Here is a 16,264-nt window from a genome sequence, read left to right as displayed (position 1 = left end):
CAGGTTATTGTGAAATGCAGCAGCAAGTACAATGACAGTTTGGGCCACAGAGAACTGCCAGCGTTACAGGAAGTTAATGCACAGGACACAGTTAACAACATCACCGTCTGGAGTTTAACACAGTGGTACACGGAGAATGACATTGAAAATGTTTCATTACCTGCTTCGTCCTTAACGCCAGCCCACTGTGTATCACTGGGATGAACTGGAGTCGTGAACCGGTAAGAAACCACAGATTGTGCTGTGGGAGGAATGGCAGTCATTAATGCCAAGAGCAGTGCTTTAAAACCGTAATAAAGTGTACTGTGGACAGCCATTTACTGCATTTGTGTCTTTCCCTTAATACGTTTCATTCTACCATGTATATATATACACTCACCTAAAGGATTATTAGGAACACCATACTAATACTGTGTTTGACCCCCTTTCACCTTCAGAACTGCCTTAATTCTACGTGGCATTGATTCAACAAGGTGCTGAAAGCATTCTTTAGAAATGTTGGCCCATATTGATAGGATAGCATCTTGCAGTTGATGGAGATTTGTGGGATGCACATCCAGGGCACGAAGCTCCCGTTCCACCACATCCCAAAGATGCTCTATTGGGTTGAGATCTGGTGACTGTGGGGGCCAGTTTAGTACAGTGAACTCATTGTCATGTTCAAGAAACCAATTTGAAATGATTCGACCTTTGTGACATGGTGCATTATCCTGCTGGAAGTAGCCATCAGAGGATGGGTACATGGTGGTCATAAAGGGATGGACATGGTCAGAAACAATGCTCAGGTAGGCCGTGGCATTTAAACGATGCCCAATTGGCACTAAGGGGCCTAAAGTGTGCCAAGAAAACATCCCCCACACCATTACACCACCACCACCAGCCTGCACAGTGGAAACAAGGCATGATGGATCCATGTTCTCATTCTGTTTACGCCAAATTCTGACTCTACCATCTGAATGTCTCAACAGAAATCCAGACTCATCAGACCAGGCAACATTTTTCCAGTCTTCAACTGTCCAATTTTGGTGAGCTTGTGCAAATTGTAGCCTCTTTTTCCTATTTGTAGTGGAGATGAGTGGTACCCGGTGGGGTCTTCTGCTGTTGTAGCCCATCCGCCTCAAGGTTGTACGTGTTGTGGCTTCACAAATGCTTTGCTGCATACCTCGGTTGTAACGAGTGGTTATTTCAGTCAAAGTTGCTCTTCTATCAGCTTGAATCAGTCGGCCCATTCTCCTCTGACCTCTAGCATCAACAAGGCATTTTCGCCCACAGGACTGCCGCATACTGGATGTTTTTCCCTTTTCACACCATTCTTTGTAAACCCTAGAAATGGTTGTGCGTGAAAATCCCAGTAACTGAGCAGATTGTGAAATACTCAGACCGGCCCGTCTGGCACCAACAACCATGCCACGCTCAAAATTGCTTAAATCACCTTTCTTTCCCATTCAGACATTCAGTTTGGAGTTCAGGAGATTGTCTTGACCAGGACCACACCTCTAAATGCATTGAAGCAACTGCCATGTGATTGGTTGGTTAGATAATTGCATTAATGAGAAATTGAACAGGTGTTCCTAATAAACCTTTAGGTGAGTGTATATATATATATATATATATATATATATATATATATATATATATATATGATATCATATACCTTCAGATGTCTGACTGCAATATGTGACCTTGCTGCCACGCTCTGAGAAGTGGACTAATGTCTGGGAAACAGATCTAGGTCTCGGATCCGGTTGTCCGGATGGTAGCTGGTCAAATCCCAAGACCACATGGATTCCCCGCGAATGACTAATCACGGGACTTAATAAACTAGACAGCATGTTTCCGCAGCACCACTTAATGAGAGCGAGCACTGACCCAAGGTTTTACAGATCATAAAAGCCCTTGACAAAGTCTGTGACAAACGATATGAGTTTTGTACTGGCTACGCTGAAGCAAAGGGGAAGGGAATGTGGCAGATATAGGAAGAAAATAAAATAATATATTAGATTAGTCTGTATTTTTATTGCCGTTGTTATTGCTTGGTTCACCCTGGGTCGTGGGTGTCACACCCATCTGTAACTTCTGCTTTTCTCCGCAGTTGGGTTAGAAAGACTTTGAAGCCCACATGAGGCTGCAGTGATTGATGCCCCCTGTATTTGGATTGACACGACACGACACAACCAGATACCTTCTGTTTACTGTTCTGAAAGGTAACCAAGCAACAGAACCCTGTTATGACACATCCAAAGTTCAAAGAGTGTGCGATCACTATATTTGGTTCAACATAACCCTTTCCAGATAAAGACTTCAAGTCAACAGAACACAAATTCCTTTCTTGGAGTTGGCTGCCGGTGATTAATGGAGGCAGAAGCTCGCCTGTTTTCTGTCTAATTATAGTGAGCGCAGCTGGCGAGTTTCTCTCCCCTCCCTCTCGAGCTCTTTTGAGTGTTTTCCTTTGACTGGGGATATAAAGCCCAGGAATGTGGAGAGAAGTGTTTTTCACTTGTTCCAAGGCGAACACATCAACAGCACAAGAACGGGGCCTGCAGGTTTCCAAGAACCCCAGGCGAATATTTCAAATCGCTGACGCGGCAGGCCTTTGTGCACAGGCAACGTTTTTCTCATTTGTCTGCCTGCAGCATTTTATTACAGCGTGCAGATGTTATATTAGGTTGGTGACCTTTCAGAACACAGTCTGTACTTAGCTAACCTAATCATCCAATAGTAAATAACTTTCACGTAGCATGTATGAAAGACCCGGTGGCGAGACAGCCACTCTCCTCTGATTGAGCTAAAGTTTGACAGATAACCCTTTATAACACTTGTTTGAGAAGTGTGCAAAAACAATGGGTCAACGTCTACACATAGGGAAGGAAACTGAAGTAAGAGGACCTGGGTGACTTCTGGGATGTTTGCAGACATGGAGTTGAGTTGCCACCATGGTGCATTCCTCTGTGGAGGGAAACATGATCGTACCTGCAGCGCCTTGGCTTGCCATGAAGGAGTTAACAGACTGTAATTGCCATGTGTTTACAAAATACTTGCAGGGATTTCGCTGGCCCGCATTGAGTAAAATACACACGGGGTTTCACATTCTTGTCATGACCGTGCTTGCCGTCTTTAACCTTAAGGCGACGTGTCTGTGCTAGAATGGGTTACACCGGATCATTCCCAGATTAACTGGATTTTTTAATAATGGCACTGCTTCTCATTCCAATTAAGCCTGGTTTACTTGTGGTGTGAACAGGATGTGCTGAATATTGTATGTGTGTGTGCATATATATATATATATATATATATATACACACACACACACACACACACACAATGACATGCTCACAGCTAATGATGCTGACAATCATATCTCTAGAGTTACTCATGCATTTCAAAGCTTTGCGTGTTAGCTCACGTCTCATTCACCCAGTTTGACGAATGCACATGTTCTGTAGCCTATATTTCCATTTATGCAATACCATTTAAATATAGGCTCCCGGTGAGGCTTGTCTTGCATGGCCAGGAATGTGGTTTCAGTGCAGATTTCGCGCCTCCCTCCGATCACTGCGGCGATACAGCTCCGAAAAGTGGCCATGTGCTGGGAAAAGCTGCTGGTGCTCTGATTGTGCCACGTCATTTGTGTTGACCTGCTCATCTCTGGCGGCTGGTGCGTCTTTCCCTTTTCGGTTTCTGGTGGTGTTGAGTGTCGGTGACAGATGAAAAGAAATGCGTGAGCTGGGCAGGGAATGTGCTTCTGATCCGGAGTACACAGAGCTGGCTGTCTTATATAGATGTGCGCAGATGTGCAGAATCCCGCCGATCTCATTGGCGGAGCCGCGCAGACCTGCGCACATCTGCGCCACACGAAGGCGACCTAAGATCTGTCGGGTCAGCTGGGAGACGTCAGTCCTCACACTAACACTAGTGTTGCATTAGTCTACCCTGTCTGTCAAAATAATCTGCGTTATTTTGTACTGTGATATAATCCTCAGTTGTATAAATGTATTTCCCGTTTAAATGCAATCATGTTAACACTCAAGTTGCACTGCATGTCAAAGTATAGCCAGGGTTGCTTATCAGACACGTGTTAAATCGCTAAGACAATATTGCATTAATTCACTAAACTTTATATGCATTGATGCTGTGCGTTTGTGCAATTCACTAGGGCGGGTTGGTTGCATGTTTTAAATGTTCAATGTGTTTTACCTGTTGTAAATGGGCACTGTTTATATGCACTGGGATTTTAGAAACAGCTTCCAGAAACATCCTATCTGTTCATTCATATATTGCTTTCCCCCTCAAACACGTATGCTGGTATTATTTAATAAACACAATACCACGTTTTAATAATACTCGCTTGTGTGCATATATATCAGGTCAAGTAGAAATATGAACGCTGAGCAAGTAGGGAATTTGCCCTTCAGCACACAACTAAATCTCCTCTTGTGGTCGACTGTTATCCTAGAGTCTAAAACCACAGATATATGGACAATATTAAAATAAATATATATATATTATCCTGTACCTGATTTTTGTTGTCTGTTTTCACTGAAAGGGAAGAGAAATACACCTACATTGTGATTTGTGCATGCATGTATTGCAGTATGGTTACATGTATCTATATTTCACAGAATCCTAATCTAAACAACAATCCTTGCTCATGCATTGATCAGTGGCATGAGTGCACTGCATCAGATAGCAACGTCCCTCTAGTCGCCAGGCTAGTTTGGTTAGTCAGGGGTTAATTGGGAGTTAACCGAGCCTGCAGGGCCGGTGGATCACACACAAGCCTCCATTCTCCTGCCTGCACTGTATAATCATCCCTGAACAGTAGAAGGCGTGTTGCTGCACAAGGGCAGGCAGGGGACGGTGACTCAGGGATTCCTGCGGCCTACACGTGATCCGGCTGGGGCTTTATTTCTCAATGATCCACTATTACTTTATAACCGTCTGAGTAAGGTGCAATGCAACAAGGTTATAAACGCCCCTGCTGTGCAAGAGTCGATGCTGTTTTGCAACCAGAAAACAGTTGTGCATGCTTTCATGAGGCAGTTTCTTTTTTTAATGGTGTGTTTTAATTATTAAATCACATAAAGTAAGCCAGTAAAAACGCTGCAGCCCAGTCGGGTTAGGGATCTGAACAGGTGCAAACAGCTAGAAAATCTATAAAGCACTTATAAGGGGGTACTGCACATGATCCGACAGCATAGCCGACATGCACTTGTTCATATATATTCATCAAGTAGGAACTGAGTGTCTTCCCCTCTCAGGGCTATTTTCATTCATGATATGGAGACGGAGTAAAGAATGCCTCCACGTCAGAGGCAGGGGTTAAGTCGTGTGAAATGGGAGCACAAAGCCCCCCAGGCTTTTGAAAACGACACCGTATGTCGGAGGCAAATATTTCAGATCCACCCTTGCGCCACATGCTCGATCTACTAGGGATAGAGGGGGGGGTGATAACGTTTTAATAGAAATGCAACGTTGGGCTTTGTTGGAACTGACATCAGGTTCTCTCTGGATAAAAAAAACCCAATGTTGCTTCCTAAAAAACAAAAACGATCTGCGCGATTGCTTCTCTAATTGCTTGAAACCTTAGAAATCTCATTAAAAGCATGACAGCTGCATCCCAGGAACACGTGGCCGTCCTCACGTGAAAATGTTGTCACCCAGAGGATATTTTTTTTTTGCAACGTAATCTTCCCCCCCAACCCCCCCCCACCCCACGAAGTCGTTTCCATTTTGTTTGGTTATGATTTAAGAGGCATGCTTCAATAGTAACCCGAATACAATTATAAACATGGTCTTCAATCTCGTTGGCTTTAATGTATTATTGCACCATCTCCACATGCATCAGATAGCCTGATCAAAGCAGTGACATAGGAAGTGTTATTTATATTTAAACTTTTGTTGGTACGTCCTGTATTGTTGTGTTTCTCATTTAAAAACACAGGTTCACATTGTAAATATAAACCACCCCACCTATAGCTAACTCAACTGGGCACCATCAATACCTGGGCATTGTGGGCCATTGTACCATACTGTACCTGACCCTGACAACCACTGTGGGTGTGGACAACTTTAAAATGAATGATTAACCTCATCTGAAGATGTCACAATGCAGCAACCAGGACGTATATATGTCAAGCCTATTTACTCCACAGCACTGATCTGTTTACGGGTCAGAGGAACTGAATGGTCATAGTCTACATATTTTGTTACACCTCTGCAAAGCCCCTTCTCTTCACCACAATGCAAATGATTTAAAGTTTTAAACAGGATTGTTGTAACAAAAGATCTTCAGCAAGATGTCAATTAGAAAAATGTGTTTTTACCACAATGCACTTTAATACTGACATATGTGAGGCTGAATGTTCACTAAAAACATGCAATGCAACTCATATTTACTTTTTGTTTATATCCTCGCTCTCCTCTGCACTAATTGCATCACTGCCTTCAGTGATTCATTATCGACAGGGCATACCTCCCTAGGGCTTTACTGATTACGAAAAATAAGCAATCACAGACACTAAGTTATTATTACAAGGTCAGAAATTGTATTTGGCAATTTTTTTTAACAAGTGCATACAAGTACAGCTAGAAGCATTTCAGTTTTGCCAAGTGCTCGTAGAGTAGCATTAGTCACATTCTACGTTTAACAGGAACTGCCACCAGACCTAAAAGTACATCAAGAAATTCTGCTTAAACATCAACAAAAAAAAAGGGGGGGAAAAGTAGTCCATTATAATGAGTACATACCTTTATCTTCAAAAATATAGAAACACAATGTATTCAAAAATCAAAAATTATACAGCCATGTTTATGAAGTATACACTTCCCTTGCGTCCAATATGTACAAGTCCATTAGTTTTGTTTGGATGGTATGCATGTAATTTATATTTATATATATTTATAATTTGTTTTTTTTTATTTGTTTTTTTAAAAACCATAGTAAAATCAAGGGTCCCTCTCCTTTTTTACTTTGACATCTCCTGCAAGAATGGTGGCTATTTCACCTTGCATAAAAGCCCACGGTACATTGGAGCCCACGAGGGGACATTTCTCTCCACTGGGACAATACACTTCCCCGGTAGCACCTTGCTGCTTGATGCTCTCCCTTGAACACGGGAAGCAGAACTTATGTGATGGCACTGAAGGGCACTGTACGAAATGCGTGTCCTCTAAACGCTCGTGACAGAGGGTGCAGCACAGGGGAATGCTGCTGGGCACAGAAGAGTCTGGAATGCTTTGTGGGTGCACTTGATCCATGTTGGGCACGTGTGGCGTGCCTCCGCCAGACGCATCCCTCTGACCCAGTCTCCTTTGGTTCATGGATGATGGCGAAAGGGGGCTGTTGCTGTTCCTCCGGGTGGTCGAGTGCACCTGGTTGGCATCCTTGGGCGAACTGTTTCCCCCCGCATTGTCTGCTGCCAAGATCAGGGCTGCCATGGGGGACTGGCCATTCTGAGCTGACTCTGGCGGGGTGGTGCGGTTGGAATGGGGAGATATCGTGGAAGGCGGCGTGGCAAAGTTCGGTGGGGGCACGCTGGGCATCTTCAGGACCTCAGCGGGCGCTGGGGGCCACTGCTGACCCTCGCCGTTCATCTTCACAGCTGTGCTCTCTCCTTCATGCTCTGGCGACAGTTTTCTCTTCATGTTTCTGGGGTGCTTTCCTCTGTCTGGTGGGCAATGAAAAACAAAACAAAACATGTTAAGTATGGGATCAATCAACAGTATGCACAATACATTAATTCAGTGCAACTTTGGGTTTGTTCAATTATGCATTCTGTAGACTATACTGAATTTGCAAAACAAAGGGGAAATCAAAAGCTGATCAAAATAGGCACATACGACGTAATCATAACTGTACAGTACAGCTGCATTCAAACCCTCCAGACTCGCACAAAAATCATTATAATCAGCGGAAATGCCAGTTAGCACATTTGATGCTGAGAGGCTGACTCATGATGTGCTTGTCTCATTGAGAAACATTTGCATGCACCACTCCGTACACAGCAGTTGTATTTATTTACCCCCTCTATGCATGATGGTTACCTGGTTTGGACGCTGTGGCGCTGGTATCATACCCCATCACCCTGCCCTGTGGCATGGCTGGATGGTCCTTCTTGAAGCCTCTGTCGAAAGTGTGCAGAGCCATTAAGTCCCTCACTGTCTTCCCCTTGCCCATCCACTCCTCTCCCCGGTTCTTGTGGCTCTCAGCGAGCTCCGACAAGCTGTCCGCCCGGTGCTTGTCCTTCATCTCCCGCTCATGCTCCGTGCTGGACACAGAGGCTGGCCGTTTGCTACTAATCTCGCTTTGGCTGGTCAGCGCCGCCGGGATGCCCATCTGTGCCGATCTGCCATTGACCGCATGCACAGGGGCCATGCTCCCGTTACCCAAAGGCACCAAGTTGGGGGGGACCGTGCTAGTCCTGCGAGGATTGGGGCTCTGCCTGTTCAGCTCCGGGGGGTCATCTGGTTTGGGGAATCCGTTCGGGACCGGGATGCCGTTCGCCTGCCTCCCGGATGGATACTCTGGCCCCAGTCGCGGCGGTCGATCCGAGGCGAGGGGGTAGCGATCCAAGGGCTGGGGCGGCCGAGATCCGGGATCCGCGGCCGTGTGGTTGAGGGGCTGGATCTCCTTCCCCGGGAGCTGAGGTTTCCCCGGCCCCGGCGACCTGCCCTCCTGGAAGCCGTGAGCCCGCTTGAGCTGGCGGGCGGTCTCGATCACAAACTCGATGCGGTCCGCTCCCTCGTAGTTGACACATCCCCTGCACACCGGCTCGGTAAAATCCCAGATCATAGCCCACGGCATGCGGGGCAGGTCGCACAGATAGCACGACTGCCTCCTGGAAGCAGCGACCGCCGCGGACGACATAGCTTCGCCAAAGTGTGCGCTGCTCTTCTTCCAGGTGCAGATGGCTCGCTTGCTATAAAATCAAGATGCACCAACAAGGGGGAGAGGGGAAAAAAAAAAAAAAGTTGTATTCTCGTTTTCCCCCTCCTGACTGCAACAACTACAATTAAGTTACACGCCGAAGTTCATGGCAGTGTGTACTTTACTACAGCGCGCCTCTATCTATCTCCCTCACTACTACTCGGCGAGCTCAATGTGGCGCGGTGACGTCATCGCGGACACTAAACTTGTGGTTCCAGCTCCGATTCTATTTACTTGATTCTTCGACAGCCCCCCTCTTCCGCGCATGCGCCCTGCCGCGGTGTCTGCCCCCTTTTTTTAAATCAATTGAACCGGTGCCAGGAATACAACCGGAGCTCAGACCGAAAAAAAAAGCCATTACTGCAGGAATTATACCTTTCTCGCCCCCCCCCTTCCCTATGTCTATCTTATGACGAGGAAGAGAAGACTTTATTTTAGCAACCCCCCCAAAACAAAAATGCCTTCACACACACACACACACACACATATATATATATATATATATATATACAGCTCGGATTTGCAGCAGCGGCAGACCATGCATGTTTAATTGCATGCTCTGTTTGGGGGACAACTTGCGCGTTTACAGAAGAGGTGAGACTTGGATGATGGGATTGTGGAAGCAGTGCCTGTACTCTGACTTATGCTCGTTTCGTGCATTATAAACGGGCAGTGCAAGGACAACAACAGCACGCACACACACGCACACACACACACACACACACACACGATCCTGGCTGCAAAGCGTTAATGCCCTTTAAGCAACCAGACTCTGCCGGTGGCGTCACCGACGTTCTCCAGCGCTCCGTCTCTTCCGCGCCTGCGCCGTCGATACGTGACTGTATGCAATTGGCACTTGGAGCCCCATTTAGCAAATCCACATTCCAGTAAGGATGCCAGTGCCGCGTCACACATTATACTGCCCTCAGCTAACCGTGCAAACAACGGCTCATGTTACTCAGACTTCAGCTAGGATTGCATTGCATGCGTCTTTAAAAGCACGGGGTTTAAGAGCGAAAGACGTGCATTTGAAGCAAAACAATTGTATGCATTTGCACGATCAGTATTGTTAGGGAATGTTATTTTTTAACCAATGCAATGCGGTGCCCAGCACAAGTCCCACTGGTATCCATGTTTGCATTGCGATGCATTTATTTACTTACATTGTATGGAGCTGGACGCGCTTAAAAACATGCACGATTAGTGATGCAAGTTTAAATCATACTCGGCAATACTGTTTAAAGGTCAAAGTCGATTAAATAAATAACCCCGTTGTTGAGATGAATGCAGATCATGGCATGCCTGTCTGGTGACTATTGGAAACGTTACAGTAGCTTTTTTACAGCTCGATTATTTTAAATACACATAAGTGAGTAGGCGTTTTTTTTTTTTTTTTTTTTTTTTTTTTAATCTATTGAAACGGCTTTCTTCTTAAATTACACAAAGGAAATGAAGCCGAAACCAAACCCTTAGCATTCAGGTTTTCAGCTGTCGGACGGCATGGGGGATTTCCAGATCAAAAGATAGCAACAGGTCTGGATGTTTTTCAGCTAGCACAGCGCAGATGTGCAAACAGACACAGCTCCACACATCTCCCGGATCAAGTGCTGTGTTTATCCACACCACGCCGGCTTACCTGTCAAAAGATCCGACAGGACAGAGAAATCAAACTCAATTGCATGCACTTAAAGAAAGAAATAGCTGTCCGTGGTATTTAAATGCGGGATTGGATGCAGTCCAAGCATGTGGTCTTTCGACGTCGACATCCTCGATACTGTTTACAACACGAAACTGGAAGCCTCGTTTGAAAATGCATGAACGTTGCACGCAGAGACGTTTGCACGGGCTTTTTCATGAAAGACGGGAAATGTTTTTTTTTTTTTTTTTTTTAAGAAACCACTACCAGTCGCTATCGTTTCCTGCCGGAACCTCAGAGTAAAATGCATGGTTATATCAGTGACAGATGAATCGTGCTCGGTATATCAGTGCATATGGACCGGACCGAGGCCGCTGCCGGGCTGCCATTGGACCGCTTCCAAGATGGCTGTAGCCGTTTGCAGCTCTCAGGCTTTCTCGGGTGAGGCAATGCGTCTGCAATGTGCAGACACAAAGCAGGATTTGTTTTTGCAAGCCGTCGTGACGACGTCTGAAAGAGGAAGTAAAATGTTTAGTCACGTACCCGCTTCTTACCTCGCCCGTCCCTCCCAGAACAACACAGTGGCACCCAGCCAGCCCGCGCATGCGCCCTGCCGCCGGGCTGCTGCCTGACTCGCACATAGGAAACTGTAATACAGTATTTAGTGTCCAGTATGTGCTAGAGCATATTGCACACTGTCTTCAAACAAGGACTTATTTATTAGTAGTAGTGTTTAAGTTACAGGAAAAATAGGGAAAATGCCAAAACTCTTATTTTGAAGTATTACAGGAAGCTGTGAAATGTCAGTTACTTTGACTGCAGCCTGTTGTGTAATTATTTCTGTTGGCCACCATCAAGCTCTAAAGTTTAAAATATGGGAAAGTAGTGATGTGTTATGATTCTCGTTAACATTGCTGTAAATCTTGGATAAAGAAGGCTTGAGCCAAAGCAATACACGCATATAATCAGCCATTGTGTCATATTCTTAACAGAACCCGAATACATTTTTGACAAAACTTAATTGTATAATGTCAAGTGTTTTGTATTATGAATAAGTACTTATTGGTGAACTGACTTAACAAGGAGCTACTTAAAACTGTTTTTATTTTCCTAAACAACAAGTCCACCGTGTAACACTGAAAAAGGTTAAAAAAAAAAGTAATTATTTTCTGAATTCCCAAATTGGCATTGAAATATATGGCACCTTGTGGCCGTGCCTTGCCCAATTTAACTACTGAATGATTCCCGGGTGTCTATTCCTATCGTCTACAACTGGATTTATAGTACACTAAAACAGCAATAACATACTGTAATGGCAGTAGTGCGTTATTACAAAGTACAATGGCCCCAAGGGTTCTGTTAAAAACGGCACTGATTGGGCATGTTAATGTTTCTGTTGACAAAGCGGCAAGCCAAGGTAGCAGTTTTGTTCCAGCTTGAGTTCTTTGTGTAGATGTTCGTTAGGTCTCCAAGAATGCATATTTTGGCAATGTCTCATGGCTGTACAATGCCAAGAAGATAGGGCCGAGGATGGTACATACCCATGCTGAGTTATTGGAATTCAAGGCTGCCAGCTGTTTTGAATTTCTCTGATCACCGCAGAACAATGGTAGATTGACAGTGTGAGGTTGGTGTTGATGTTTTATATAGCATATATATATATATATATATAACTTTACTTTATTACTTTATTCTCTGGAAATTGATAAATAAACATTATTAGCTACACAATTTAATGTATTATTTTTAAAAATTACTTTTTTTCGGTGGAGTTTCCTGCTAGACATGTACTTTTTCAAATTCCTCTAAGGAGCTGAATTACAACTCTTAGCATTAAAAGCTGTTTTTGGCTTCACAGCAATGGGAACTGCACACATTATATAACAGGCACATGGCAGCTGAACTCATTTGGCTAGATAACTACTGGAAATCTTGATCTGCCACATTTTCAATAAGAGTGCATATGTATTTCAGTGCTACCACAGTAAATACTTCATATCATTTGGGACCCTCTCCATCCATATCTATACAGATTAAATATTAGGGTAGTTTTTAACCAGGATGCAGTTCCAAAATCCTGCTAAGATACCCAATGCAATCTGTAGTAAGGTTTTGTGGCTTTGGACCATGTCCTTACTGTCGTTTCCCAGAAGCATATTGTAATTCACATGTTTGATTTCAAATTATCATTCTGGAATGTGCCAGGTCTAATCTACAATTTTTTTTCTAAAGAAGCCTAGGGAGCGAAGAGTAAAAGCAAAATGCATGGTTTAGTTCAACCAAGAATTGTGCTGAGTAGGAAGTTACTCATGGCCTCTCATCTAATAATGTATCGCATTACTCAACAGGAAGGAGTACTCAACGGGCAATTTACTGCACACTGTTACAGTGTATAATTTATATATCTCAGGAGAATCATCGCAAGGCACATGTCCTATGTTCATGAGTCAATTCAGGCCACTACATGTTTTTTGAGTTGTTACATTTTGCAAAATAACATTTGTAAGCTAACATTCGGTGCCTACTTCATACAATGCAATTATATACAACAAGTTTTGGTGCAATATAAAATATGCTTACAGGTAGACTTTCAGGTAGTAATTACGCTGAGTATTGAGTGTTTGTTAGTCACACAAGTGGACTCAATCTGTTACGAAGGTGCAAATAGTCCTGCCAGGAAAACAAGTTTGATCAGATGCCACAAGGAGTGAGATAAATGTTTGTTGTCCCTGAAGTGGCCTTTTCATGTTTTGGTTGAGCAAGACAACATATAAGAGCAGCACATATAACACAAATATAATTGATACAATTGCAATTTTGGGGCATTCGGTTCTAAAGGCTTTACACGTTTTACTGACTTGGTGTTGTTTGTTGCTTTCCTCTAATACAATTACACAGAGATGTATTATTATTGGCCCCTTGCAGATTATCTGGGAGTTTCAGCAATGAAAGACAGATCTGTATAAAGGAATATGAGAATTGAATGTGATGTTTAGACTCGTACATGCTGCAGACCTAGATACTGAACCTTTGATTCAACAGACATGCAAATTGTCCTAAAAAATGCTTCAAATAGAGCTCCCCAGGGAAGTCACAGCCGTTTTGTCCCACCGCATTTCTTGTTGTTTTATACTTGTGGTATGTCAAGACCCCCCCACCCCTACCCCAACACACACACAAACACACATTCAGAAGAAAGACCTTCACACTGTGGAGAGTAAAAGGCAGATAAGTGACCTAGAGGACTATTTCCTCTCACAATATTGTATTAAAACCTGTCCCGGGAAGCATAATCAAACAATGCTTTCACTGTTTGTGCATTAGAACAGTATTGGACTTTGTATATTGTGTAATGCCATGCTGGAGACTACATTTAAGCATATTGCATCAGGTAATGTCTGAGCTGTGGACAATAAACATACCTCTATTAAAGCATTGTGAAACACATGTCAGGAGCATGGGTTCACTGATTGTAAAAAAATATCTGATAGAATGTTTATTTTGATAGAACAAATATAATCACAGCTTGCAGGATGTATTTTTTTTTCTGCACTCAGTACATATGGCTTACTCCTCAAAACACGGAACCACTTTTTTGCCACAAGACGTCAATCTAATTTCATCCTGGCTGCTGACAATACAGTAGAGCCATCAGTGTCAGCATTTCGCTTTGCCTCTCGGCTGTTTTTCTTTGTCTGCACATGCTGATAGGATGGTTCTCATAATCATGACTAATCATTGGCCATCGAGAGGGAGATTACAAACCTTTGTCACGTCATGCTACACACTTGTGCGGTTAAATTCCTTCCATTATGTTAGGTAATATGACTGCCCTGTCTGGTTTTTTGACAGAGACATCATGCCAATAAAGGAATGAATACACACTTGATGGAAGCGTGAGAAACTGCCCTTTCAGAAAGCAGGAAATTAAAAAACAATTGAATGTTGTAAATTTAGCAGTCTTTTTCAGGATTCTTTACCCATGAAACAAATTTTTAACAGCAATAACTGGCATTTTGGTGGCATGTCTTTGATTTCTCCTTGGTGACTAATGTGTTTTTAAAATAACCTTGGTCCTGCTTATATTCGGAGTCCCATGGTGCGTGTATTCATTTTATGATTTACATAATTCAGTTTATGACTGTTATACGAGACGCTACAGTGCTGTTGTGTTTTGTTTTTCTTTGCAAAAATGAATGCACAACTGTCTCGGGCAAACTGCAATTTCATAACAGAGGAAGGCTTGCCAATTAAGACTGCTTTAATGTAGGGACGGTGACCTTTCGCTTCTCCCCTGACACTCGGCCCACAGGATTTACAACACACAGGATGAGTTCTCATTTCCCAAACCCGGTTTTGCTATGGAAACGCAGCGTGAACCAAAAAAGTGACATCATGTTCCTTCCATGGAAAAAGAGAGGGAAGAAGCCAAAAATGGGAGAGCAGTGGTGACAGACCACGGGAGCTGTTCGCCTCACATGGTAGAACGGAGTCTTTCCTCCCTGAAGATTGTGAGCTGCACATAACCTTGTATGCAGAATACCTCTTTCTGTGTTTCAGCAAATCCATACGGAAATAACTAACACTGACTCCCTGGAGATGCTTGACCCCACATAAAGATTCCCTGGCAATTGATAAATCTGCAACGTATTTCTGTTTAAAACGTGATAAATATCTCCATTAATGATAAGTGCGAGTCTCATTCCCTGTCGGATAGTGGTTTAGTGACGCAACAGGAATATGTGCATGTCAGGCAATAAAATGGCTTTCCTTGTTACCTTGCCAAGCTGTCTGCTAGGTAACCCCCTCCTAACCCCCTTAAAACTCTTAAGTAAGTTGCTATTTACAATGGGAACATCCCTTTAATAGCCTCGTCTTTAGAAAGAAGTCTGCTCCCCTGTCTGAAGAGGCATGCTCCGGGGGGCAGTGTGCTAGGGATTACTCACATGGGTTGCACAACGCACTTACTGCCTTGAGTGGCGTGGTTTTAACCCGCTTGCTGGAAGGAACGAGAAATCCTACAGCCAATGACATATGGGCCACTGATGGGATCGAGCTCATGGCTTATATACACCACTCTGGCACCGTCCACACACAAAATTTGCCTCCATGCTGCGTGAACGACCAGGCATGATTTGTAAGATTTGTAGATTTGTAAGTCGGGGGTAAGGGGGTTACGAATGAAGTCTTCCCCCCACTAGATTAAAGAATTTGTCTCACATTGTACACATACGCATTTTAAATCTTGGTTGCACCCAATCCCTACCATGGCCTCCCAGAGCTCACATTCCCACTGAGATATAGACATATTGTGGGTTTTTAAGAAGCATTATTTATTTGTGGAAATGGGTTTTGCAGTGCCTAGGGCCGGAGCTGATGCACAAGCTGAAGTCAATGTGCCAGTGGCATGTTAGGACTCTCCCGGCTCAGAATAAAGAGCAAGTAAATACAATTCATCACATCATTACTTTTACGATAGCTCACTCTACTAAACGTAGAAAAAGGTCAATCATTAGACGCAGCAGACACATATAAGCAGTCTTGTTACAACACGTCTTTTAAAGTTTAAGTACAAAAATACTTGTTTCACTCCACGGCCACTGAATGTCATGACTTTCCCCATGAATTTTTAAAAAACTAAACAAAACAAACATTTCCAGTTTAAATGCTGTTACAAAGCTTGATAAATGCAAGTGGAAATC

The 16,264-nt window shown here is 43.7% G+C and overlaps 1 protein-coding gene across 1 annotated transcript; it reads right to left on the bottom strand.

Moving 5' to 3' along the window:
- Positions 1-6,522: 6,522 nt before the first annotated feature.
- LOC136718787 (interferon regulatory factor 2-binding protein 2-A) lies at positions 6,523-9,249 on the bottom strand. Its single transcript, XM_066696531.1, has 2 exons — positions 8,044-9,249; positions 6,523-7,667 (listed from the first exon to the last, which is right to left on the bottom strand). Exons 1-2 carry the CDS (start codon positions 8,864-8,866, stop codon positions 6,946-6,948), a joined length of 1,545 nt encoding a protein of 514 aa, XP_066552628.1. The 5' UTR covers positions 8,867-9,249; the 3' UTR covers positions 6,523-6,945.
- Between the last annotated feature and the right edge of the window lie 7,015 nt (positions 9,250-16,264).

This window comes from Amia ocellicauda, chromosome 23 (genome assembly GCF_036373705.1).
Source record: "Amia ocellicauda isolate fAmiCal2 chromosome 23, fAmiCal2.hap1, whole genome shotgun sequence".
NCBI lineage: Eukaryota > Metazoa > Chordata > Actinopteri > Amiiformes > Amiidae > Amia > Amia ocellicauda.
Note: the sequence above shows the minus strand (reverse complement) of the source record. Positions and strands in the feature narration are given on the sequence as shown.